General features: G+C 39.9%; 3 protein-coding genes across 4 annotated transcripts in view; 1 reads left to right on the top strand and 2 right to left on the bottom strand.

Moving 5' to 3' along the window:
- hiw (MYC binding protein highwire) overlaps positions 1 to 20,036 on the top strand; it is a 32,835-nt gene extending 12,799 nt beyond the window's left edge. For both annotated transcript variants that reach the window (XM_065316519.1, XM_065316518.1), the window contains exons 11-17: positions 12,204 to 15,364; positions 15,431 to 16,956; positions 17,018 to 18,193; positions 18,245 to 18,838; positions 18,898 to 19,191; positions 19,254 to 19,463; positions 19,531 to 20,036. In XM_065316519.1, coding sequence (XP_065172591.1) covers positions 12,204 to 15,364; positions 15,431 to 16,956; positions 17,018 to 18,193; positions 18,245 to 18,838; positions 18,898 to 19,191; positions 19,254 to 19,463; positions 19,531 to 19,914 — 7,345 coding nt within the window. In that variant the 3' untranslated portion in view covers positions 19,915 to 20,036. The remainder of the gene's footprint in view (positions 1 to 12,203; positions 15,365 to 15,430; positions 16,957 to 17,017; positions 18,194 to 18,244; positions 18,839 to 18,897; positions 19,192 to 19,253; positions 19,464 to 19,530) is intronic.
- Positions 1,128 to 11,773, bottom strand: be (ben). Its single transcript, XM_065316520.1, has 5 exons — positions 11,382 to 11,773; positions 3,664 to 3,918; positions 3,080 to 3,250; positions 2,730 to 3,022; positions 1,128 to 2,667 (listed from the first exon to the last, which is right to left on the bottom strand). The coding sequence occupies exons 1-5, from the start codon at positions 11,589 to 11,591 to the stop codon at positions 1,404 to 1,406; spliced, it is 2,193 nt and encodes a 730-aa protein (XP_065172592.1). The 5' UTR covers positions 11,592 to 11,773; the 3' UTR covers positions 1,128 to 1,403.
- Positions 20,037 to 25,781: 5,745 nt separating the features above from the next.
- LOC135802901 (zinc finger protein 16-like) lies at positions 25,782 to 26,997 on the bottom strand. The gene is made up of 4 exons (XM_065316523.1): positions 26,611 to 26,997; positions 26,162 to 26,553; positions 25,956 to 26,102; positions 25,782 to 25,896 (listed from the first exon to the last, which is right to left on the bottom strand). Exons 1-4 carry the CDS (start codon positions 26,779 to 26,781, stop codon positions 25,782 to 25,784), a joined length of 825 nt encoding a protein of 274 aa, XP_065172595.1. The 5' UTR covers positions 26,782 to 26,997.
- Positions 26,998 to 27,123: the final 126 nt, after the last annotated feature.

Genomic DNA, 27,123 nt, shown 5'->3' with positions numbered 1-27,123 from the left:
ACGAGATCGCACCACGGAGTTGATTACGCGCGGCGGCCGCCCACCGCCGCACGCAATTTTAACGCCTATTGTGTGAATGCAATTCGACACCGACATCGATAGCTCTACGTGCTTCGTTCGGGATGCACAATGCGCATAAAGTGTGTATTATAACAGTAAACCACGATTGCGAAACAGCTGTATTAAAACAGCGCAATCACTATAAACTAACTGATAAGGGTACTGCACTTGTCTCATAATGAATGTTTTACTGCTTGTTTTGGAAATGAAATTTTTGCACCACGACGATATCTGAAAACAAAAATTGTTTGATCAACAAGTTTCTATGGTAACGACATTTTAAAATTTGATGCGACCAATAAGAATGTCTATAATGTTACATTATGCTAAAATGCGCGACGATTTTCATTGTCGCCGAATGCAGTTTGCTCGCCGCAAGTGCTTGCACGCGGCGAACGCACTTTGCACACATTGTAATTCGTTGTAATTAATTAATTTATTGTTTGCGGTTTAGTGCCACACAGCAAGCACAACTGCACTCTGCGCGCTGGAGACTTGTAAACCACTCGGCTTTTAATTTTACGAGTTTCTAATCGAGTTTACAGATGAGATAAAAATCGGAAATTATATTTTGTGGCTTGATGTTCATATTTTCCATCATCCATCATCCCAACAGGATGAATATACTTGGCCTCGTTAAGCGTCGGCGTTGCTTTTAATTGAATTTCTCGTTGAAAGATGAGAAGTTTTGTTTGTCACTTGTCACGTTTTACTACTCACTAGGTTGTGCTGAGTAGTTTAAAAATGAGTGCAAGTAATAAAAACGTTAATTTTTAAGCGCTAAAGGTTGCGACCTGACTGGCGCATTAAGTTGCCAAGTGACAGGCACGCGTTTGAATATTTTAAGTGCAGATATGATTGGTTGAAAAAATTAGATATAAATAGTAGGCAACCAAGTATACATCAAAGAAACATGGCGTTCTAAGCTGCTACAAAACGTTTTAATTTTAACTGTGACCGTTTATTAAGCCACTTCTACGAAAAATAAATTGTAAATTTAAAATCACCACACGATTCTAATTTCAAAAATTAATATATATCTCTTGGTATTGGTAAAGTAAACACGATTACGTATTACAATTTTAATATCAAGCGATTATTAACGTATATAGCACATTAAAATGTTGCACATATTGAAAATAATACCAATATGTACAGAAACGGTCGCAGTATTTACAATTAATTTAGATTAGTGTACAGTTATTACTCATTTATAATTATCACAGTAACGCACGCTCACACTCGTGCCGCTTCATATCGTTTCGACATTAACAACATTCCTGTAGTTTCACAATTATAGAATTCCCTCATAATATATCACGAGATCATGGACATTCGGCCAATCAGTATTTACTTCGATTGCTGGGGCCTGCTTCGCCGGGTTTATCCGGAAGTGGCCGCAACGCCATCTTGCCACTTCGATTGGTGCCATTGGAAGCAAGTGTGTTTGTGTTATCCGCTTCGCTTTTGTTCTTCAGTTCGGAGTAGACGTGAACGGCGGCATCCGCCGGTTCAGAGTACTGTTGCTGCACCACCGGCGGCTGACATGGCTGATAATCGGCATCGATCAACGGTAGTTTTATTTTCTCCTCCATGACTTTGAGGAAGTCGTCGGTGTCGAGCGGTGTTGGAGCCAAGGCAGGACGTTGAGGTGCTCGATTTGGCATGTTGCCTAGTTCTTCGTACAAGTGGGCCTCTTCGTCCTGTCGATTGTTGTTCGTGTAGGATTCTTCAATGACAAATCGTTCGTATAAGATTTCGATGAGGTCTCTGGCTTTGTCGTGAGTTTCCGGATTCTTGAGTTGCTCACGTAGTTCCAGGAGCAGTTCATTGGTCAATTCTGGATAATCAATGCGGGTGTCCTCTTCGACCATCGCACCCTCATCTTCGTGTTGGGTATCATCCCCTTGGTACTTAAACCGTACACAATATCCTTTATTCCGCAGCCATAGTCCGCCTCTGATTATAATGATTATAATCGTTCCTGATAAAGCCAACACTACAAGTCCAACGATGAGTAGGATATAGGTTACTTTATGGGGGTCTTTTTCTTCTTGGATGAATGTACTGTTGCTAATTGTTTTCGTTACACCTTGATATGGCTCGCAGCTTATGTTTTGTTCCGGTCCGCATACCAGTGTTGTAAAGTTAGCCATGCTGATAAGATCCTCTTGGATCTTGAAACATGTAGCGATCACATGGTTCACTTTACAATAACTGGATTTAAGCGCTGCTTCCACATCTGTCTTACCGCCCATCAATGTGGACATCCACTCGTCCATGTGGCATCGACAGTCTTCGTGGAAACTGTTGTCGTCGAACCGGAAATGGACGACACGATGCTGTAACTCTGGGATGGAATCAAAGGCGTGCGGTTCGACGTCGTGGATTTCATTACCGCTGAAGGAAAAGCGCACGATGTCGTCGTTGAACGGCACGGAGAGGAAGGCGGCTTGCAGATGTTGAATGATATTAGACTCCATCATTACTGTGTTCCAATCACGGAAAACTAGGCTATGCGGTGAGAGCGTGGTTAGTTTGTTATTGCTGACGATTATGTTTGCCGTCACGGAACAGTTGATAGCTCCAGTGTTGATTTGTTTTATCCTAAAATAAAATATAATTTTAATATTGCCATCTATCGGGTAATAGTTGTAGGTAGTACTTACGATGAAAATTCAACGGTTATGTTGCTTATGGCCGCCATGATGGCTTGACTTTCCAGTGAGTCAACGCTACAGTTCCGTAACAGGAAGAATTTAATCAGCGTTCGCTGACTGAAAGCCCCCGAGCTTAATTTGCCGACGTATGAGTTGGCGATAGAGATGGCGCTGATTTCGTTGGCGGCGAACGCCTCCGAAGAGATGCGTTCCACATGGCAATTGGTTATCTCTATGGATGATAATGCAGAGACGAAAGCTCGACGTGGTAGGTTTGGTATTGTCACATTGTGGAATGAAATCTTAAAATTAAAAATTAAACTTAAATTTTATTTTTATTTTTAAAATGAATAACTTACATTTGTTACAATACCATGCCGCCCTCGCTCTGTCTGATTCTCAAATAGAAACGCCCCTTCAGCCAGGTTAAGTCCTTTGACATGCGTGAGTTTGATCTCTTGCAGGCGGCCGAAAACTCCATTGCGTATCTCGACCTCTTCGCAGCGGGAAATTTCGCATCTGATCGACGTCTGTAACGTAGAAAGTTTGATAGCGTTGATTAATATTAAACGGTATTTATTAGGCCGTTGTGCGTGCGGTTGTAAACTGCGTATCAAAGAGGAAGTTGTGGTCATGTTTCGTGCATAATAACAATACGACCAAGTGCGGATAATGAGCGCTCATCATGCGGTGAATAATTTTTCGGGGGCCCGACGCGACAGGCGCCACACGTCGCCATTAATTCCGGTGCGTGAACGCGCGCGAGAGTTTCGTCACGAATTTTTGACTCCTCCAACACTTTCCAACTAAACAAGATTAATTAATAACATCGCTTTTAGAATATGACTAAATTTTATTTTAGGTTGACCTATAAACGTGTGTAAATAGCGCTGCAATTTCCGCTTTGTCATCTGCCGATTTTATTATTAGCAAACAGACGTACCAGCATGTTCTTGAATGCTCTCGCTTCTAAGAGCAAATAATTGCAGCCGTTGACGCGCACGTCCAGTACGGACTCGGAGCGAATGTTGTCGAATGCCTGTTCTTTTAGGACGACCATCTTGGTGCCGTCGATGGAGAGCAGGCCGAACCCGCTGAGTTCGCGGAAACTCAGCTCGTGGATGGTGAGCAGCTTGCCGCCGACGATGTTTAACTCCATTGTATTCGGAGGGATTGAATTTTTGTACACATCGACATTCTGAAAAAAAAAAACATACAACATTTACATTATTTAAAAATTGCATGTAAATGTAGCTGAATTTGCTTCTAGTTAATTGATAATTGCGTGAAACGCATAAAAATTAGGAAAATTGAGGTCGCAAGCGAAAAGCGCGATGGTGTTTAAAACACTGATTGCGTTTTTTATTGTCCGCGTGGGCGACGCATCACATATGTACACTAACTATTCCCATTTTACTGTTTTTTAAAATACTGACTTGCGTGTCGAAGCGTTTTTACAATGGTCGGATAATTACGTGCAAGGTTACGTGTTGTAATTTCACATTCGACCGCGACTCGCCGCGCACACAATGTGTGGTTTTAATTGTTGTTATTGTGTAACCTGCAATACAAGACAAGAACTCTCACTAACGCTGAAGACGTGGAATTATGCATATTTCTCTTTTTCTTGCATAAGCAAAACGCAAACGACTATCGTTAAAAACTCGGGTGCCTCGTCTCCCAAGGCGGTCCTTAAAAAGTCCGGAGACAATTTTCTCGAGTAACAGTGCGGAAAGTCGTTTGAAATTTGAAATTAGCGAACGCATTTCCGCGCTCGTCGCCAATTGCCATTATTTTCTTATTCGTTTCCGCCCGTGGGCGATTAGGTACTACACATCGATGGGTGGGTAGTAGGTTGTTGTGGATTCTGTTCTGATTGAATGGTTTTTAATTTTGATTTATCAACCAACCTTTACTTTAGGCTTGATATTTTCTGTTTGCGTGTGTGCATTAATAATGCGCTCGGAATGATTCATGCATATCGTGTTTGTTGATTGATAAATTCATGATGTAATGTTGAATAATTGCTCAATCTCAGCCTCGCCAAGTGTAGCTTCGTGTAGTTGTAGTGGCAGTAGTCGCAGTCTGCAGGGCAATTTAATCAGCGCGATTCGTTTCGGAGTAAATTAGTCTGTTAATAAGCTCTGGTTCTAGTTCTACTAGGTTGCTTTTTTTCTGCTGTTAGATAGAAAACTAGGACGGCACAACGACGCATTTTACGGGCACAGGTATTTTACTACAGTCAACATCACGGATTTAATTTTATTTTGTCTACAATTGATGGCATTGTACACTTTTAACTGAAAACTATGCCATTAGAAAGACATTTATCATGATAGTGTTACTTTTATCACAATTTAATGTGTTTGAGACTTCCTAAGATGGCTGTTAGTCATATTTATTGTTTATTGGTACTTGTCCACGACTTCGTAATTACATTCTTATTTCTTTGACTTATTATATACTGCCTATGCCAATAATATTCTCAATTTTAATTTAAAAATTAGAATTGCTTATAATACACTTTACTACCATCTCGACTTGATTTACTTAACTATAAATAGGATTAAATTGTCATACAAACTTTCATCCCTTATTTTACACCCTCCAAGTAATTTTTTGCAACGAAAAGTAGCCTATTTGCTTTTCTATAGCTAAAACGAAGTCTGTAGAAAAATTTATCAAAATTGATTCATCCAATTTTTCGTAAATGCCTCACATATAAACAAACAAACTCAAAATCGCATTTATAATATTTATAATATGTTTCTTGGCACTTGCACTGGCGAGTCTTTGCCCCGCGGTACGTTTTAGGAATACGCAATGTTTACACACACAGCGCAACAAACCTGAACGTCCGCGGCGGAAAATATTCGTTTCCTGTTTCGGCATTCCTTCACCACGCGCGCGTGTGTATGTGAGTGAGTGATAAAATTACACGACGAGTGAGCGCATCTCTTGTTTTATTTCCTCCTTCCTGTCAATATTTACTCTTTCCAAACGTCGGAAGCACTGCTATTGACGCAATGTCAAGTTCGTTTGCGACCAGAATAGTTACGGAATTACAGTGTTACAGCCTGAGATTCAGCAGCGGACAGCGAGAAAAAAATCGATGGGAAATCGTAAAACTCGAGTCGTGCTGTTTATTTATCGCAGATGAAGAGAGGAGAGCTCCGAATGAATGAACAAACGAAGCACATACTTGTGTTTAATTAAATTGTGTTTTGTTTCATTCCATGAGCATGGGTGCTGCTTGGTTTATTTCGTTCATTCTCGTTGCGTTTCGCTTTGTTCGCGCAGCTTTTCTTGCTTTTTTTCCGGCTTTGTTCTGTATTAGGCCCCTCGTTTTACAGTGTAATTGATTATTTGTTCGAAGGGCGTCTAGGGTGTAAATACTCGGGAGGTCTCAGTGACTCGACAGCACATGCTGTGCGTGGTGTTATTTTTAAAAATGAAACTTGCGCGCACGTTGTTTGCATTTCTCGGAAAAAAAAACGCCTATAACACAAGCACTTGACTTAAGCGAAGGGCTGGCGCTGCAAATGCGATTGAAAGCTGTGTGTGCGGAATGTCGATTCGGGTCCGGCCCCGAATTAAACACGCACGTAATTATTCTATTTTGAACTGCAGCGCAGCGTTAAGTCAAGCCAAGCAAATTGCAAACTCACAAACGACGTGCCGGGTGTTTGGTTACTTTGCGAACAAGCCGCGAAGGAAATAATTACTCCGAGGGCGGGTGCGACTTTCGACGACATCGTCGTCGCCGCTACGCGTTTGATCAGTGTCATCCTGTATGACCTCTCGGAAGAGGGACTTCGAGAGTCATCACCAGCGGCATCATTAAATTGACCTTTCGCACTTACTCTTGGCTCTCCACTTGCACACAAATTGACTGCAACGAATTTAAGACGGGAATAAAACAAAAGCGTCTGAATGAGCGCCGTGGAGTGAATGAACGCATGGAATCGATCAACGAATGTGTGAACACTTCAATAATAAACGAAATTTCAGCTTGTTAGGCCCCGGTTTGCATGTTGGCATACTGAAAATAGACCGTCTTGTTGTGACGCCGAGGTGTAACTTGGTATGCATTGAATAACCACGGTTTTCGTTCAATGAACCTCATATCGGGCGTCTTAATAGACCGGAAACGTGATAAGAACATTTCGCCTAGTTTTTCCCAAGGTATAATCAGTGTTTCAGGCCTCGGGTTACAACGTAACCATGGTGTAATAAGGGTTGCATATGCCACGTTACGTGTGCTTGAAATTGTTTTACTTCTCTTTTACTTTTGATTGTTTTTTAGCACAGTTCCCGGCGAGGAATGCATGCTCATAAATCCGACGATTTAATTTTAGATCTTAATATTGTGACTGCACAAACGTAGACTTGGTAAAATCGAATCTACGCTGCAATGAAGCTGTGACCCAACTAAAATTTAAAAATATATTTACGTTTAAAGTTCAAAGCAATAGTCAAACATTAACTTTTGCGTCAATAAATAATTCCAGAGTAAAAAAAGATAAGTAAACAGTTTGATATTAGCATATGGTGCTAACGATGACTCAATAGTTTCTTCAATTTTATACATCGTGTTATCTTTTACTGTTTTTGCTCGCTAGCAAACGTAAAAATAAATTCGCAAAAAGTCGAGAAGATATTATTAGTTGGGTGGGTTCTGTTTACGATGTTTTGTCAGCTGCTTTGCTTAGTTAGAAGTTTGTGATGAGTAATTTGTGCATACCGAAAAGAAGACAATAATAAACTGATGATTACTCATGCCCGTGTGTGGTGTGATTAACGTCAAACTTGTGTTGTTACTTTGAGTCAGTTTGATTTCGTTTTTTTGTATTATTCCAAGTGTTGCGTTATTTGATTCAGCTTGGTCTAGTAGAAATGACTTTCTCGTTTCAACTTTAACTTGACTTGGCATGAAGTTCAACTTCAATCAACATTGAACTTAACTTTTACTCTTTTACAAATTGAGCAAACTTCAGTACGCATACAATTGAAACATAAAAATTGTGTTTATTATGCACGTGCGCATTTCACTACTTTCTATTCTGTATTTGAAAAATTCCAGTCGTAAAGTTTCTCAATTGATGAATACATTTGCGAAGTATTGCCTGTCAATGTTGATGAATATTCTAGGGTAGAATAAATTTTGTATAAATTGTAACAAATGTAAATATTAGCTTGAGCAAATATTATTTGATATATCAAAAATAGTGATTATATCATTAATAACATTCGCAAAATTTCATCATATAATAAAATCATCATTTATTGGGGGAAGATTAATTGCGCAGACAAACTCGCAAAAAAATATGCAATATTTCCGATAAAACTGAAGATTTTGAGAGATGTTGGGATTTGAAATGATATATAATTAAAAGTTCAGATGTATTCATCAATATATAGTCGTCAAAACAAATTATTCATGGCCAAAGATGTCAGAAATGAGCTTATTGCATTTTCCAACCAAATGGCAAGTTTAATCAAAAAATCCATAAAAACGTCTTCGCCTCTTTTTCTTAAGCAACATACTGATAATCGAGATTTTTCTGGGAAATTGATAAGTTTTTTACATGTTAAAAATATAACATCAGAAAATAGAAACAAGTTAACAAAGTAAAAACTAAAAATAATACAGAAGAACATATTTTTAAACCTCTTATAACAATGTTAAGCCGACATCGTACTTACGAGTATCATGATTTACTTTTCTGCTATTAGTCATGTTTCCGGAAAAATTACTTTTGTTATCATTGACAAGATTCCCCCCACTGAATGTGCGATTTGATTACTCGATTTGCCGCATGAATTAATTTAATTGCGTGCTAAATTATATCCAGCAGTGCCGATAATAACGGAGCATGGCTAGAAAGTTAAAGCAATTAAAATTCTATATACTCGGCGCCGACTTGAAACTTCCTAGTTTATTGTACTGAAATTCTACTTTCCGAGCGCAGACGGCGTCTTATTTTATAAGATAACCGATAACGAATGGTAATCTAATGTCATGAACTCGATTTTCTTTATTTAATGAAAGTCATCACTCGTATTATTACGACTCCATTCTTCTACCAGTATATTTTTATTCAATCATTCGAATGAAAATAAAAATTACATTCGACTTGTAGTTATTACTACTTTTTTTTCATCTCTAGGGGATATTTATTTTCAATTTATTTCTAATTGCTTGGCGAATGTTTTATTTTCATATTTATTTGAGTGCTTCAAAGTGTTGTTATTCGTACTTGTCATAAACTGGTAATTTACGGCCATTTAAATTTTTCTTAATTAACAGCCTCACTTCAGCGCTCATTCATGGCCAGTTGGGGGCTTCATTCTGAGTATAAACGCGCAGACGAGCGTCTCTCGTGAAATTCTAATGAAACTTACCCGAACAACGCCGGCTAGAATAAGCGAGAATGGTGCTGGAAATAAAGAAGCGGCGCGCAGAGTTTCAACTTGTGGCGCATGTGCGCGTCGCTGACTTGCTTGCTCTGCGTGGTGCATTTTTTATATTCAACAGGAAGTACCATCTCTAAAATTATAATCGGCTCTATTATGCATGTAGCATGTCGCGGTGGGCCCGAGTGTCGGAGACAGAGAAATAGACAAGTGAGTAAGTACAACGCGTTGTAATTTAGCTCAATTTTCGACCAAATCTCAGCGTATTACCCACAATTATGGCTGGTTTTTATAATCTTTTGACCTAATTAATAATGGCCGTTGAGTAAACCTGAAAAACTGGTCAACTTCACTCGTCGCCGCGGACTAAATTTAACATTTTTTTGAATTTTTGAACATTTTAAGTGTCTGTCGAGTTTCGTTGTGAAATATTGGTTAATTATCAATATTACCACACACTGAGGCTGTGTGTGGATACAAACTATAAAACACCACATGGTTTGGTATAATAAATGGTTGTCTTCGCCCTCGATACGGGCCCTACTTAAATTCATATAGAAAAAATCTAAAGAAAAAACACGAATGACGTAAAACAGGAGCTCGTGTCTTCCACACTCCACTTGCGTCGACATTTCATACACTTGCAGTTGACTTAAGACCCGCGCGTTGAGTATGAAAAGCATTAACCGATCTATAAAATGGTTTGCTTGGTGGTTAGTGTTATGGCGATGAAAAGAAATGAAATGAAGAGTGTTGCCAAGGGGCGACCGAGACCAGTGAGTGAGTGCAACCTGTTTCTTGCCTCGAAAGAAACTCTTCGTTGTGCTTCTTTATCGAAGAGACGGTTAAAAACCATTAAGCTTTACTTTTTATGTTGTTGTGTACGTACAAGGTGTTGCGTAAATTATACAACGCCTCATTAGCTCGCTTTGTGCTTACATTCGCCGGACGTGCTGAAAATGACCTGTAGATATTGTTGATGCGCGTTATGAACGTAAACTTGCTTCCAGTTGCACGAGAAGAAGGTAAAAGGTAAAAATCATCGGATCAGCAAGCACCATCAACATGTTAAGACCTGAGATGTTTTAAATTCAAGGTTTAAGTGTTGTTTATTTTATTTGTTGAAACATTTATTTATTTAGGTTTAGCGAAAACAGTTTTGAATTTTAAATTCACGTTTGTCTCGCACCTGAGTACGTGATTTAGATTTCCGTGATTAGTTCCCGTTTCATGGCGACTTCGACTCAAACCCCAACAGGTTTAAGTTACTTACACATACAAACGCCAGACTTGTCGAGAATTGCTAAGCACACAACTGAGGCAGATAAAACATATCGTTTTATGTGAACCGTCTGAGAACCGCGACCGGAGCTCGAGTGAATTCAAGAGGGTTCGGAAACTAGGGATAATTTTACACCACGCCGTGCTGATGCAACGTAACAATGAGAGGGTGCGGCCTCCTCACGTGAAGGTATGCCAGACATAGTACGTGCAGTGCACCCTAAATTTGATTCCATCGAAATTTGAAAACTTTGCATTTATTTGACCTCAGATAAGATTTTGAATGCGCTTATGAGAATTTTATGACTGTGTCAACTGATTATTTTAATTGCCGGAAAACGTTATTACGAAAACAATGTATTCATTGCTTGCTTGCACCATAAGCAAAAACGCAATTGATAAACCGACCCGTACGGCTGTTAATCACTGCACATTACGCTTATTGCGCATGATTTGTAGTTGCTTGTTGATTTATGCCCATTATTATCCGATTTGAATGTCGCCCCCAACTTGCGCACGATTGTGTTTTCTGTTTTCGTTTATTTCTGGTTACAGTATGTTATATTTAACCTGGGAATATCTCAAGAGCGACTGCGATATTTTCTATTTCTAAGAGCAAACGATGGAAACGACGCACTCGTCGCCTGGATGTTTGTTGGCGCATAGTTATGTTTGCTTTCAATGTTTCAATGATATTACGAAGTCGAGAGATAAGTACGTATGCGAACAGTAGCGACCGGCCAAAGGCAATAATTTCTTTGTGTCCGTTTCTAACTCACAACACGCTCAAAGTCTCTCAGCACGGCGCGCAACTCGTCGACTGCGACTTTGTGAATGCATGAATATATAATTAATTTTGTTCCATTCTTGGCAGTCTGTGTTTTTTTATGTAGAATATGTATTATATAGATTATTTCAACATGTGTGAATAGAATGAATGTTTGTGTTTTTTTTTTTGCTTACTTGATCGGAGTCGAATGTGCAGTTGATGATCAACCACGCCGTCTGCGCGGTGCAGTTGCATCCGCGCACTTCGCATAATTTATAATTATCCCTGCGCTGCACGCTGATGGCACTCGTCGCCGACGTCCAGACGATCAGTAGACATATACACACACGCACCGCCGCCTCCACCGCCGAGCGGCGGCTGGCAGTCCGCTGCAAGGGCGTCATCTTGCGCGCACATTATTCGCACTTTGCCCTCGACCTCCGCATCGCATCACAACACTGATTAAAAACACAGCACAAACTTTGAATTCTAATTTTTTTTCTAAGTCTAAATATCATGTAATGTAATGTAAAAAGCCCGAGGTGCGCGGCCGCGCGCACTGACGAACTGACTGAGCAGGTCTGAAAGCTTCCGATTGCGACTCGTTTGTGTTCAAAGTTTGAAGCGGTTGAAGCGATTGAAGTAGGGGGAGTAAATAGAGACACGAGATGCGGGCTCAGGTTCTGCGACGTGCACGACTTGCACAAGTCACAAGGATAACATGTTGGCTCATGTTAGCTCGTTATTGAGACTACGGAATTGTTAGTCATCATAGTCGTACTCATTCATACCTTCTTGCTCATATGTTTTCCATGCGATACGCACGACTCATGTCTTTCTTTGCGCACCGAAACTCGTTTCAGCAATTGACTCACTTTGTATTTGTGGTAGTCCATTCAATTGGACATGATTAATGCTATTAATACGATTTGTTTATGCAGTGATTTCGTTTGTTTTATTCAACGCGCCAACCTTGTCACAAGTCACAATTAACGCATGTTCATATTTTATTGCAGTGTCCATTCGAATGAGCGTCTCTTCCTGCGGGATTTCGTCGGCTGTGTGGCAGGATCAAGCGGTGGAAGACTTGCACAATGGTTGCAGCCCGGAAGTCGCGTGGATCCATCGAAGTGTCATGTTATTTACGCGCGCGAAGAACTGCGTTGTGGCTGGCCCGCCATTATTACCGTCATTACATGCGACCAATATAAAGATGTCGTTCATGTGCCCAATATGCGCGTAGAAGTCAAAGCAATTCCAATTGATAAGAAGGAATTGGGGGATTGCGATGCCGGTCGGAAAATGCGACGGGTGAGTCAGCCCGATCCGTTGACTTTTGGTGGGTTACCACCGCCTGGTCTACATCATGCGTATGAAGCGACAACGCGTGATAAAATGTGTTTCCATTCGATAACAGTCATGAAACCATATCAGAATTACTCATTTGAAGAGTTGAGATATACTTCACCGCCGGTCAAAAGAGCTAGTGAGAATATGCTGGTGAGGCCCAATAGTGATGGTACTTATAGCGCTACCTGGACACCTGCTTCCATCGGATGCTATTCTATTTTGATTAACATCGACGGATTTGAAATGGAGGAGCAGTTTAAGGTTGAAGTAAAAGAACCTCCACAGGGTATGACACCACCTAGTCAGAATTTAGCGAAGAAATCTATTCATCAACCCAGTAAGCTAAGGAAATTTGTCGCGAAGAATTCAGCTGGGTTAAGAATACGTGCGCATCCTTCACTGCAAAGTGAACAGATTGGCGTGGTTCATGTTAATGGTACTATTGCGTTTATCGATGAGATTCATAACGATGATGGAGTTTGGTTGAGGTTATCTGCGGATACGATAAAACAATATTGTAACATACCCATAATAGAAGCATGGTGTCTGCAGTATAATCAACATTTGGGAAAGACTTTATTGTTACCTGTTGAAGAACCCAAGTCTATTTTAGATCAAGTCATCAGTGAGACAATTATGTGGAAGTTACCGGAAATTCATGATAGGAGAAAGGCTTCTACTGGTTTCCACGGTGGATATCAGGTGATTAAATGTGGTGCATCCGGGCATAATGTACGTTCTCGACCGAGTTTGAAAGCACCACCTGTTGGAATGCTCGTATTGGGTAATCGCATCGGGGTTAGTGAGTATGTGGTCAATTCAGATGGTTGTTGGGTGCATTTGGATCAGGCGACGAAAGAGAAATACTGTTTTAATACTGATGGTGAGGCGTGGTCGCTTGCGATGGGGCATAATAACACTTTGTATTTGGGGATTGTTAACCCTAAAGATATGGAGCCGTCCGTAGCAGGTGTCACCAAAAAGGGTTACGAGTTTAGTTCTTCTCCCACTCCTCCGGATAATCACTTTACGTTTAATCCTGGATTAGGACTTGCTAGTCAGGTCCCACCGCAAAAGATTGAATCTGGTGGTGCGGCTGGTAATCCCTTTGTTTTTGGGGAGGCGCCAAGAAGGGATGAATCTCCTAGAGGTGATTTACCGAAGGTCCCAAAGAGAGAAAAAAAAGAATCAAAATTATCTAGTCTACCGAAGTGGTTCAAGACTGAGGAAAATAAAGAACCTGAGTATAGTGGGGTGTCGGTCAAGGATTTAGTAAAGGCCATTGGTGAATCCAGAGCGAATGGCAATGGTGTTACTCCTCCGGATACACCGAAGAGAAGTTGTAGTCCAAGAAATGCTTCTCCAAAGTTGGGTAGTCGGTGTTCATCACCGGTTTCGATACCACAAAGGTCGGGTGGTATTGCTGGAGTTGCCGCGGAGCAAGGGGCAGGCTCTGGAGGTTCTCCGCGAAGCATTGGAGTTTCACCATTGGTAACAGGCCCGGATACTTCAGTCAGAAGTGGGTCTGATACAAGCGCGTTTGTAAGCAGTATCACAAGGGATTCTCCATCTAATCAACCTAATCTATCACCGAGTCCTAGTGGAAGTAGCCTTCATATGCGCACTGAAAGCCCTAAAGGTGAGACTTCTCTTGAGATTACCTCAGATGGTCCAGTTTCAAGTCTTTTACAAGACCAGGGAAGTCCATCAAAAAAGCTAACGCAAACGGGGACGCAGACCTCACCAGAAAACTCCAGTAATGGTCTTCCTGTCAAAGGAGGTTTTTCTATTGGAACTGCTGGACCTACAAGTAAAGAAGAACGGGTTTCACCAAAAATGATCCGTAAAGACAGATCCATCACGAAACAACGCACCAAGAGAGCAATATCCCCCGCCAATTTTCAACAACTGCCTGCAACTAGCAAAGTGCAGTATCCCACCAATGAACCCACTAAAGAAGCATTGAGTCCATCAGTAGCTGAATCTTTAAGAGCCGTTTTTGCTGCTTTCTTGTGGCATGAAGGAATCGTACACGACGCCATGGCATGTGCGTCATTTTTGAAGTTTCATCCAACTTTACCCAAAGAAGGCGCCACTGTTGTAACACGTCATAACGCAACGCATCCTTTAGAAAAACGCACCCAGGAACTTACCAAGGAAGAACGTGCGCGACAAAGACATTCGGTTGAAGTCTCCAATGCAGGCAACTATCTTCATATTCAACCGTCAACTTTAGAATCTCTGACCAGATCCGCCGCCAATGCAAGTGCGAACCGCAGTCGAAATCGGAAGTTAAACGAAACTATCAAAGAGGATGTTACAACAGATTCTACTGGGTACCAAACGCAAACTATATCAGTACTGCCGCCAGCGTTAAAATGTTTGGTGTATTTGTGGGAAGAGCTCACGACAAATTGCATGGCGGCCATTACGCAGCAGATGTTTGCATCCACACCCACACATGTGAACAAATCAAAAAAGTATGAAAAAATGTGTTCATCCAAAGACAGAGACCGTGACCGTGATAGGGATAAGGTCGACAAGGATAAGGATAAAAACATTGCGATTGAAAAGGAGTGCAAGAAAAAGAAGAAGAAACCAGTGGTCAAAAATTATTTAGACGAAATTGGATTGTCAAGTTTTCTACAGTCGGCAAATGAAAGGGAAACATTGTGCGAGTTGTGCGGGGAGTGTTTTCCACATCCTGTTACTTATCACATGAAACAATCACATCCTGGATGTGGGCATCATTCGGGTAGTAAAGGATACAACTCTGGCGGGAATTATTGTTTGGGATGGGCAGGCAATTGTGGCGAAGGTGGTGTTCGTAAGTATCAATAGATTAATATTTTGGTTAAGTATATTTCTGACATTTTATTGGTTATGTTTACAGCTGGCAGCAGTTGGTATCTGCTGTGTGAGGGATGTCGTGAGAAGTTTATGAAATCAAACAAATCACTCATCCGAAGCAAATCCAGCTCTCGTAGGAAGAGTCCTTTTGTAAGATCCTTAATTTCCCCCACTACCAGCATTGGAACGGACGCGCATATTATTATGAAAAATAACGCCATGTTTTTATTGGATCTGGCAAGTGCGGCCGATACTGGAATGTCTCCACCTCGTCGTCAATCCCAAATCATGCCGTCGGTCTCAGAAAACAATTCTCCACCGGATGTATCGGGCCCGTTTAGTCCACTACCACCATTTCAATGCCTGGAAGCCTTGGGAGCGTATTGTTTGGAAGACACACCTTTCTACGAAGAGGTTCTACGACGGCAAAGTGTGTGCGAGAATTTTCTACCAGGACCAGGTCAAACCAACGGGCAACGACCTTTATCCGACGCATCTTTACAGGATGATGGCACTGATATTTCTCGTGGATCCCGTTTTCATCGATCCGTTTCAATGGGAACTAATGGCATACCTTGGTTAAAGGCGGGTCTTGATGGGCGGGTTATAATGCTACGTAAACGCAATAATAGCAGTAGTGAAGCAATTAACGAGGGTGGGTCATCACTACTTTGTCATCCTTCTGCTACACTTCAAAAACTTGTTCCCAAAATGGACGGCTCTTCGATTGTCCCCACTAACAGCCAATCAAATCACTCCTTGAATTCTGAAAATAACCTGGAAACATTGACGCTGCTCCAAAGGCCAGTCATGATGTTTCTTGTACAGCAACATGATTTGGAATCTTTACAGCTTGCAATGAAACAAGCTCTGCGGAAGGCAATGTGTAGAGTTTACGCAATGCAGGCTCTTAACTGGTTGTTGAAATCTGTTACGCAACCTGTTTGTCTGCATGATTTGCTGTGGTGGTTTATAACTTCTCTCACACCGGTCGAATTGGAGTCGGATAGCGATGATGATAACAAACCTGTTAAGAAATTGGACGATCAAGAAATGCGTATTTGTGACCATCCATTGTCAGATATTAGCATTGCAGGAGAGGCTGTACATCCGCTGCCTAGTACTTTTCACAATTTACTACAGACCATCGCCGATCTGATGGTACTTCTACCGATGGGTTCCGCTCTGCAACAAATGGCGGTGCGATGTTGGGGATTGCGTTTTGCTCCATCAGACCATTCTTTCCTACACAGATCACAGGTGTTTAGCAATATCAGCAAGATTTTATCGAGAAGTGAGGAAATTGAAGACACCACAGTCTCTATGCATGAGAGTAGCATTCATCAACAGGTTTCCGTGGAGAGTCTGAAGGATTTAACGCCATTAGTGGAGATCAAGGCGAGCAGCCGTCAGGCAATGGTGGGGTCTTTGTTAGATGGTAGTACGGAAACGTTTTGGGAGTCAGGCGATGAGGATCGGAACAAAACAAAGAGTATTGTTATCGCTTGCGGTCAAGGACAACATCCGCGATTGGTATCTGTTCACATTGACAACTGTCGTGATTTAGCGGTGAGTTTTAATGTTTTATAACAATAAGTTTATTTATTGGCTTTACTTTTTTTTCTCACAGAACAAAGTAACAAGTGTTGTAATTTATGCTGGAACAAATTCTGACGAACTAACTAAACTACGTAACGTAGAAATTGAGACTCGGTTGGTTGGAGGTTGGGTTAACTGTCCCATAATGGAGGATCATAACGAGTGCGTGATCCGACTGGAATTTAAAGGTCCAGATAACTCCATTAGAATTAGACAAATGCGTGTTCTTGGCTACGTAGACGGTGAGAGTATAAAGGTGGGCAAACAATACAACGCCACCACCATTCAACAGCGTAATTGCGAATCGGAAACTTTGCGCGTGTTTCGGCTGATTACTTCTCAAGTATTTGGCAAACTCATTGCCGAACAACAAGCGAACGCGGATAAGGATAGTCCATCACTATCAATGAGCGAAGGAATGGATCCTTTGGAAGAGAGCAATGATTTGAAAGAACATATGGTTGGGATACTCTTCAGCAGAAGTAAACTTACTCACCTGCAAAAACAGGTGATTGTGCACATTGTTCAGGCTATTCGAAAAGAAACTATGCATTTGCGGGAAGAGTGGGAGATGAATATATACACTCTTACAACATCGACTTCCGGTTCGGGTACAGCTACTACAGGATCTACATGCGGCAGCAATCCGGAGATTGTTATTCCATACCAAGATACACCTAAGTGTTCAGATACTTATTGCTTTGAGATGTTGTCCATGGTTCTGGCACTTTCGGGAAGTTCAGTTGGGAGGTCATACTTATCCCAACAGGGTGGGCTCATTGGAGATTTGTTGAGTTTATTGCATACGGGAAGTGCCCGGGTTCAAAGGCAAGTGACTTCATTGCTAAGGCGAATACTCCCAGAAATCCCACCTGAAAACTTTGCCAAACTTGTGGGTGTGGTTAATCTTCCACCGAAAGATTTCAGCGTCGCTTGCGTTTCGAATAAGGCAGAAAATGACAAATTTGATACTAATACTCCCGGCATATTGGATATATTTTTGAGTGTTATCGCCAAGGCGCTGACCGTACAAGTTAAACTCAAAAGTAAGAATTCTTCGGGAGTTTCTGCGAAGGACATCAATACAGTCACTTTAAATGGAACTCTCAACCCTAAGGATTGTCCCAAAACAAGATGGTGGCTTCGTGGTAGTGTTAGTCAAAAGCTGGCCGAAGTCATTGTACATTTAATCAAAGATTTAGCTTCGGTAAGTTAAATTAAATGAAACAATATTACAACTAAACTATATGTTATTTAGGGTAAATTATCTGAACCATGGGCGAATATAACTAAGGGTGCCATTGCTCAGAATATTTTAAATCTTACTCAGCTCTCAGAAGATCAAAGAATACCGAATGCTTGTCTGCGTACCCCAACTTTGTGGTTAGCGTTGGCATCACTTTGTGTTTTGGAAAAGGATCACGTGGAACGCTTATCTTCTGGTCAATGGAGTAAACCGGACGGACAACCATCGCAACCGCGTCCAACGTGTACCAATCACGATGACGGCGAAACTAACGCTGTTATACAGTGCAATGTATGCGGTAATCTGTGTGCTGAATGCGATCGTTTTCTTCATTTACATCGTAAGACTCGTAATCATCAACGTCAAGTATGCAAAGAAGAGGAGGAAGCTATTAAAGTCGAATTACACGAGGGTTGTGGCCGTACAAAGTTATTCTGGTTACTTGCATTGGCAGACGCTAGAACTTTAAAGGCGTTGATTGAGTATCGTGAGGGCGGGACGCGTACAAGAGGGGCAGGTGCTACAGGAGTATGTCGTTTTTGCGGTGCAGTTGGCAGTTCTGGGTTGTTGGCGATTGGAAATGTTTGTGCCGATCAAGAGTGTCAGGTAAAAGTGATACTAATCAACATAATATATAATTTATTAACTTTGTTTTATATCTTCAGGAATATGCGAAAACTGCTTGTTCAAAGTTATTAAATTGTGGGCACATGTGCGGTGGGGTTCAAAATGAGAGCACATGTTTGCCTTGTTTGCATGGATGCTCGCAGGAAGCAACTTTACGTCAGGACGCCGACGATATGTGCATGATTTGTTTTACGGAGGCGCTGTCTTGCTCGCCTGCGATTCAATTAAAGTGCGGGCATGTTTTCCATCTGCATTGTTGCAAAGCGGTGCTTACCAAGAGATGGATTGGGCCTAGAATTACTTTTGGGTTTTCGCAATGTCCAATTTGCAAGGTAATCAATCGGAAATATTTATTGAGATGTTTTACTAACAAATTATGTTTTATTTTTATCAGGCTGGTATGGAACACGAAGTATTGAAAGACCTTCTGGCTCCCGTTGAAGATCTTTACAAGGATGTACGTCGAAAAGCATTGATGCGCTTAGAGTACGAAGGGTTGCACACAACGGAAGCTATTGTTGCGCCTGGCGCACGGTTCTATAACGACCCAGCGACGTATGCCATGGATCGCTATGCTTATTATGTTTGCTACAAGTGTAACAAGGTATAACGAATTGTTTGAAACTTTATTGCGATTGTATTTCATAACTTGAATTATTTTAATTTCTCAGGCATATTATGGTGGCGAAGCACGATGTGACGCGGAAATTGGTGAACAGTACGATCCAAGAGAGCTGGTGTGCGGTGCTTGTTCAGATGTAGCAAGAGCGCAAATGTGCCCAAAGCATGGAACAGATTTCTTGGAGTATAAATGTCGTTACTGCTGCTCAGTGGCGGTTTTCTTTTGTTTCGGTACGACGCATTTCTGTAATCCGTGTCATGACGACTTCCAGCGCGTTACCAACCTGCCGAAGAATGAATTACCGTTTTGTCCAGCTGGACCGAAAGCTAAACAACTCGAGGGCGAAGAATGTCCACTTCATGTGAAACATCCTGCCACAGGAGAGGAGTTTGCCTTGGGTTGCGGTGTCTGCCGCAACGCGCATACATTCTAACTCTTATTTATTTTACATTCTACCTTGTCTTAGGAATCGCCTATAGAATTTTTATACCTCACGATTTTCTTGAATTATGCGACTTTATGCGAATTATTTATTAAACTAGAATAATGCACAAATATATGTTGTATTTAATTAAATATGTAAGACCAGTACAACCAATTAAGGACACTACTAGCTACGAAAGCATAAACCGTTAGGAAGTGCCCTAAAATACTCGTAAAGTTTTCCTTTTCTCAAATTTTCAGTTTATCGTGAACTAATTTAGAGTCTCTCACAATGTAGTTCAAGGGAGTCTTAGTCTTACGAACCACATGATCTTTGAAACCTGAAACCCACAGGAACTACCTTCAATACAATAAAAAAGTTCAAATATTGTCAAAAAAAATTTCTGTCGAAAAACAGAGTCAAATTAGTGTTTCAAATTATTTTTTTCGAAACACAGGGCAGCAGGTAAGAAAATGATTTACGGTGAAAACAGAACTTTCCATAAAAAGCATTTTCGACTAAAATACAAGTTGAACTTTTCTTTAGATTATTTTTGGTCGAAACTTTTCGAAATCACTCAAAATGTGTCTTAACCAATAAAAACCGAACGTAACTGCGTTTCCACCATATAAAAGTAGATAATAGTAGAGATGCAGAATGAAATTTAAAGTCGTGATGTACGCGTATTAAATAGGTACTCATATAATAGAACAACTTAAAATTAATATCTAGAGTGCTATGAATGAAGGTGAGGTGTTATACACAGAGTGTTATGTATGATAGCGAGGCCGGCTAGATTTAGCAACCCGATCTTGTTTTGTTCGATTCGTGTGAATAAAGTGACCCATGATTTTCAACAGGCGAGGTTTCCTAACTGTGGTCAGTGTGATCAGACAGTAGTGAGTACTAGTCAATCAGCAACGACAGCTAGTGCCAGTGTTATAATTGTAAGAAAAGTCAGAGGCAGTGAGATTCAGGGAAGACTTATTCTAATAATTTAAACTCCGGGACTCCTATCTGTATTATTCTAGTTTAGTTTAGATCGCGGATATCGTGTCTATTGCAATTCTCGCACAAGGTCGTGTGCCATCGACGCGCCGGCTTTGCGCATCTCTTGCTTTCTTATCGTAAACTGTCGCGTCGTTGCTTGCTCGGCTACAGCATGCACTATATTTCGTGCCGGTCGGTGGTTGATCCTGACGTGTTTTGACCGACTCGTATTGTTTGTTCGGACTTGTGCTTTCTACATTCGCATTATATTCGATCATAAATCGACTACAGTGGAATCCCGGTAATCCGACAATCACTTTGCTGGTCAGTGTCGGATGAGCGAATTTGTCGGATTATTGAAAACTGCCTAAGACCTCTTACAGTCCGGAATTTTTTTCAAAAGAGTACCTTGTAATCCGACAAATTACAAAACCTAAAGTACAAACATATGGCATATGACCATGTCGGATTACAAGGATTAAGCCGTGCCGGTTTAAGTCGTGTGCGGATTACCGAGATTCCACTGTATTTAATTGTAAATACTATATTAATGTTATTTATTATTTGCGCGTTTAATGTACATTTTTGTACAAAAGTGGTGAAGTAGTCTCTGTATTTCTTGGCAGTAATGCGGATAAGGGTATTTGCTAGTGGGCGCACTGTTGTCCAGCTCTAACTCGCGAAGGGAACGTTTCTAGAGAAATTGTATTATGCTTGTATTAATAATATTCTATTAAGGGTACTCGATGAAGTAATTATAATCACATGTGCATTAATTAATTTACAAGACTCATTATGTCTTTAAATTCTGTTTTAAATAAAATCCTGAAAGCATTATTAGTGTATTGTGAATATATTCTATGTCCACATTAACACAAAGAATATCTACTTTGGTAGTTTTGAAGTTACTGTCAGCTACACACAAATAACATTTTTTCTTGCCAGACAAAAACATTTGCAGTTGCACTTGTGCATAATATTCTTTTGTTAGTTTTCCATGTCTTACATAATTCTTATATGTATCTGCTCGTGTCGGGCATTTGATTTCTATTACAAATTCGTCATATATTCCATCTGGCGAAATTGGCCACTGTAAAAGTCAATTCTCGGCAAATTTGAACTATTTGCTTTAATAAACCCACTTTCCGTTATAAAAATGTTCTTTCAAACGTTTTCAAAGACAGCAACAAGCGAATCTCGAGCAAATTACACAGAAATCAGAAATGTAAAATTTAACCAAACAATGAAGAACGCTTAAAGAAAGCATGCACGAGCATGCACGAGGTCTGTGTTCAAGCAGTACCTCAACGAGTCCAACAAGTGACGTCATGCACTCTGATTGGTGTTCGCGGTCACGTGACTTGAATGATTTTGTTGTATTTTATATTTATAATCCTTACTAATATTATAAATGCGTATGTCCTGAAGTTTATAGTGCTTTCACGCAAAAACTACTTAACAGATCATCATAAAAATTTGTACACATATTCTTAGTGGTCCCCGATAGGTTATAGGCTACTGTTTATTTAATAAAATAATTATTTTTGTAAAATAAAGAAATTTTTAGTCACTAATACCTCTGCATCTGGTTATTTGACTACTCAGCTCACACCTAAGTACTATAGTGTCATACTGTATTACCGACAGCTACGTCAACATCAAATCCGTACACATATTCTTAGTGGCCCCGATGGTCCCCGAATGGTTATAGGCTACTTTTTATTTAATAAAAATTATTTTTAAATAAATAAAGAAATTGTTTAGCCAATAATACCTCTGCATCTGGCTAATTGACTACTTTAACGCCATCTAGCATTCCATCTAAAATTTAAAACTTTATTGCATGTAGTAATTTTTTCAGATTAATCAATTGATGGATTCAACGCGATTAAAGCTAGTATTTATCATTAAGGCAAAATATTGTGATTTTCATAATTCCATAATAGAAACTATAGTGTGATTCAACATGCCTATTTGTTTATCAATATATATAATTAGGATTAGCACCTGCAAAATGACATTTTTGTATTACGATGTGCTAATTTTTTTGTCGTTATAGGTGTCTAGCAGGCGAACCAAATGATCTAGAACTACGATTTTTTCGTCCGATTGTAAGTATTAATTGAATTTGTTTCTCATTTTTGTAAATAATTTTCATGATTCATACAATGGAAAGTGTTGATGTTATTCAATTAATCGACTGTTTATTATTGCAAAAGAAATGAAAACCAATAAGATGTTAACGGATTAACATATATTGAAAAGAAACTTAAATGAGTGTACAATATAAACTTGACGTGCTTACGCTAAGACGGCTTAACAAGTAAGAGAGCGAGTACAGGGCTGCAGCATCCGTCATCCCATGCATGGTTACTTGTCCCTAACAAGTGCTACCAACATACATACATTTAAAAATATGGTGGAATTTATTTACAACAGAAAGCCGATGTCGTAAGACAACCATTATTTCATGTGATTCTAAGTGTTCTAGTTATTTACCATTGTCATATACAACATTTGTATTTAATACTAGGATAAGCTACAAAACTGCTATTTCACCACAGTACGCTAATTAAAAATCTTTTTACCAAATCTTTCTATTTGTAAACTTCACCTCATAACTTGATAACTTGCAATATATTTGTAATCGCGTTTCTGTCGTATGCAGATGTAAGAATGCCCCTCCAACTGCGGCTCGGTTATCAATTCTCTGGTTTGCTTAGATCGGCTTAGTCGGTTGAGCGCTGTTGCGTAGTGCGCACGTGTTTTCTTCATTAATCAAACGTGGAGACGAATTCTTGCGTTTTTTGATATTTTGTTGCATTACTAGAATCGATTGACAATCAGAGGCAGAGGCAGAGTAGTAATAGCCCAAAGACGCGCCCAACGAATGATTCGAGTGATTCCTTGAGATGCGCGCGTGGAGTCCGTCGGATATGTTCCGCTGACTATGGCTACTTACTGGGGCTCAAGTTAAATTTATGTGTTTGGTCATCAATTCTACATACAATTAGCGAAAACGTGTTTGTGCGCTTTAGTTCTTTGATAGACGAACAAAGGTGTAAGTAGTATCAAATAAAACTTAATTTAACTTTAACTTTTAAAATCCTACAGTTACCATGTTATTGCTTTATAATAATTGTAAATGTTCAGTCAATAAAGAATATTTTTAAGGAAATTTTACATTCTTATAAACAATGTGTCCCTTAGTCGTTTTCAAGTTAGGTTTAAGTCATGTTGCACTCGAAGAGTACGTAATTGTATAGCATAGTATAGTACAGTGTAGTATATATGTATGCTGTTGTTTTATTTTACTGTAAGATATGAAAACATAAATACAAGAAACCAAAAATATTTGATAAGAGCGCCGCGTGGCTCTCAGGTGTGCAGCACGTGTTGCTATATCGTAGATCGATGGTTCGATCCCCAGTTATAGAAGACATTTTTCTCAAATATAAAAATAACAGGTGTAATTTGGGTTGCATATGTAAACTCAAATGAAATATAAGAGAAAATGCAATACAAGTGAAGGCAATAAGAAATGTAAGTAAATAGAGAAATAGAGAACATAGAACAAAAAGAAGAAGGAAGTAGTGGTAGAGTAGAGAGGAGAGAAAAGGAGATACAAGGAAGAGAACAGGAGTGGATATCAGATTTTTGAATTTTTTGGCGGCGTGTCGTTCTATAAGACAGTCCACTGCTTCGATGCGTTCATTCCTCCCGGTCCATCCTACAGCTACGATGTCTCTACGCTTCATCCCCAGGATACTCAGGCATATCAACAATTTTTATGGTGGGGGATCATCCCCCGAGTGGGAGAACTCCTTATAAGGACATTCCTTATGAGGACTTGTAAGTCGTCTCAGGACAGGCAACACTTAAAAATATTTTTACAAGTTCTGACCTGTACCTGAAATGATAGAAGGGGTACACACAAATCATAGGAGGCACAGTCACTTTTAACATTTCTTTATTGAAACATGTATACAATGAGAACTTGTAAAATATAATACTAAACAATTTATGCGTAACCATTTTAAATCTAGTTATAAGAGCAGTATAGCCCCGTACATGTAGACAAGTACCAAGGGTAAAAATAACAAAGAAAAACATATAATACTGAAGTCGCCCTTGGCTCCGGCGCCCTCTAGCGGCGAATGGGCTACGAGCACCGCCGACTAGACCGCACTAAGGACGCTAAAGACTAAGGATCCTAGAGAGCTGGGATCCTAGAGAGCTGTGCTCTTGACAAGCAGCAACACACGTCGACACACGCGTTATCAACCTCGACTAAGCGTCGTCACATTTAGTAGCGAGCTCAACCTCACAGAACAGCCATACCTTCATCAGTTAACCGATATCCAAGTCCTTGACCACTCACACATACAACCTACGCATCAATACTAACAACTTTTGCATAATTAAGTAATTAAGGAAAACTATTATACAGGGTGTTCCAAAAACAATATAATAATATTTAAAGAGAAATTGCAAAATTCGAGTGGGGAAATATATATCTAAAACCACAGTCAATGTAAACTCAAAAAATTTAAGTTGTTTGTAAAGTAGGTTTACGATCGAGATGTTTACGTGATAACGTCTTATTGGTGATATAAGTTTTTTTTGTTGCAATTGTTGTAACACTTCACTTGCACTTCACATTTTGTTTCACTGTTAAACATTCAACGAAATCTTAACCGCACAAGAAAATCTCCATTCGTTTGTATGCCGCTAGAGTGAGAGAGACGGAAGATCGGTCCACTCACTCGAACGCTATGCCTGCCTCCGCTGACTGGCAGCGCTCGAGATGAGACGGGAGATCGGTCTGTCTCTCTCTCGTTATAGCGATCGGCCTCGTGACACAAGTTTCTGAACATGTCACCCGACTAAAACGATTTTAAAGACGTTATCAAGTATTCACATGTGAACGCTTTTTCACCTGTATGTACCACCATGTGTTTAGCTACACCACCAGAACCTATGAAAGTCTTTCCACAGATTCTACAAATTTTATTTTGAGTATTAAAAACGTTTTTTTAATGCATTTATCATTAACATACTTGCATTCATATGGTCGTTCGCCGGTGTGTATCCTCTCATGCACATCTAAACCAATTTTTGTCAAAAATGCCTTGCCACAGAAGTTGCATATAAAATCGCGTTTGTTATTGTGCAAGTCAATGTGTCTCTTCAATGTGTGCCATTGTCTGAAATAAAATCAAATCCATAAGTAGTGTTTTTGGTGAGTTTTATATCATAATCTTACGAGAAACTCCGTTCGCATAAATTGCATTTGTAAGGCCGTTCACCTGTGTGAATGCGCATGTGTTTCTTAATATTATCAACTCTGTATTGTTTATTGCACACTTTGCAAACAGTCATTTTTCTGGGTAGTGTCAAACCCCTGTCTACTGTTGGTTCTTCTGTCTTGGTTTCCTCTGTATGTTGTTGTTGTTGTTGCTCTATTTGAGTTGTTTCTGAATGTGATACTGTTTCCTCTGTATTTTTAATCTGTTCTGATAGAAGCCTTTGGTGAGCCATGAAATTTTCATAGTACATTTGTGATCTGTTGCAAATCTGTTGGAATGTGTAGGCTGATGCAGCATTGTTGAAACAAGTAGTGCAGAGATACTGTGGGCCATCTTTATAATACTTAAACTAAATTTGTTGGGAATTAGGGGAAATATATGTGAAGTAATATAAGTGAATACTTACTTTTGAAATAGATTCTAGTACTTTGTATGCTTCAGTAGGTCTTTTTGATGGGATCATTGCACTTATAGAACAGGTGGTTGTTTTGTTGATTTTCTTGAGGCAAATTGCACAGAGTTTATTGCAGTCATAGCGAAAATAAAGGTTTTTAGGGTCAACTGTGTGAAGATCCATGTTTACTTTATAAATGAACCAAGTTAGTCCAAGTTTGTTGCAATTTGAACTTAGGTTATATAAAGCAATTTAATTTCTGCCACTTTATAATACTAGTAAGTAGAGTCCTACCGAAACTGGTTTCTCAGCCGAAACTGAAACCGAAGTTTCGGTTTATTTTTAGTTTTGGGTAGTTGTCTTGCTTTAACTCGAGAAGGGGGCATCTTTAGAAATGTCAAATTAAATTCTCCATGGGGTTGTATTAGTTTGTTGCAGAAGTTGTTTTTGCATCATGGGTAAATCCGAAAATTTGGTGGTGCATTTTTTTACTTAAGGGGTGAAATTGTTTGGAATTTTTTGGTA

The sequence above is a fragment of the Atheta coriaria genome, unplaced genomic scaffold (assembly GCF_025399875.1).
Source record: "Atheta coriaria isolate IRGN ID8LTWV9N9 unplaced genomic scaffold, Caltech_Dcor_3.1 hic_scaffold_64_pilon, whole genome shotgun sequence".
In the NCBI taxonomy this organism is placed as follows: domain Eukaryota; kingdom Metazoa; phylum Arthropoda; class Insecta; order Coleoptera; family Staphylinidae; genus Dalotia; species Dalotia coriaria.
Note: the sequence above shows the minus strand (reverse complement) of the source record. Positions and strands in the feature narration are given on the sequence as shown.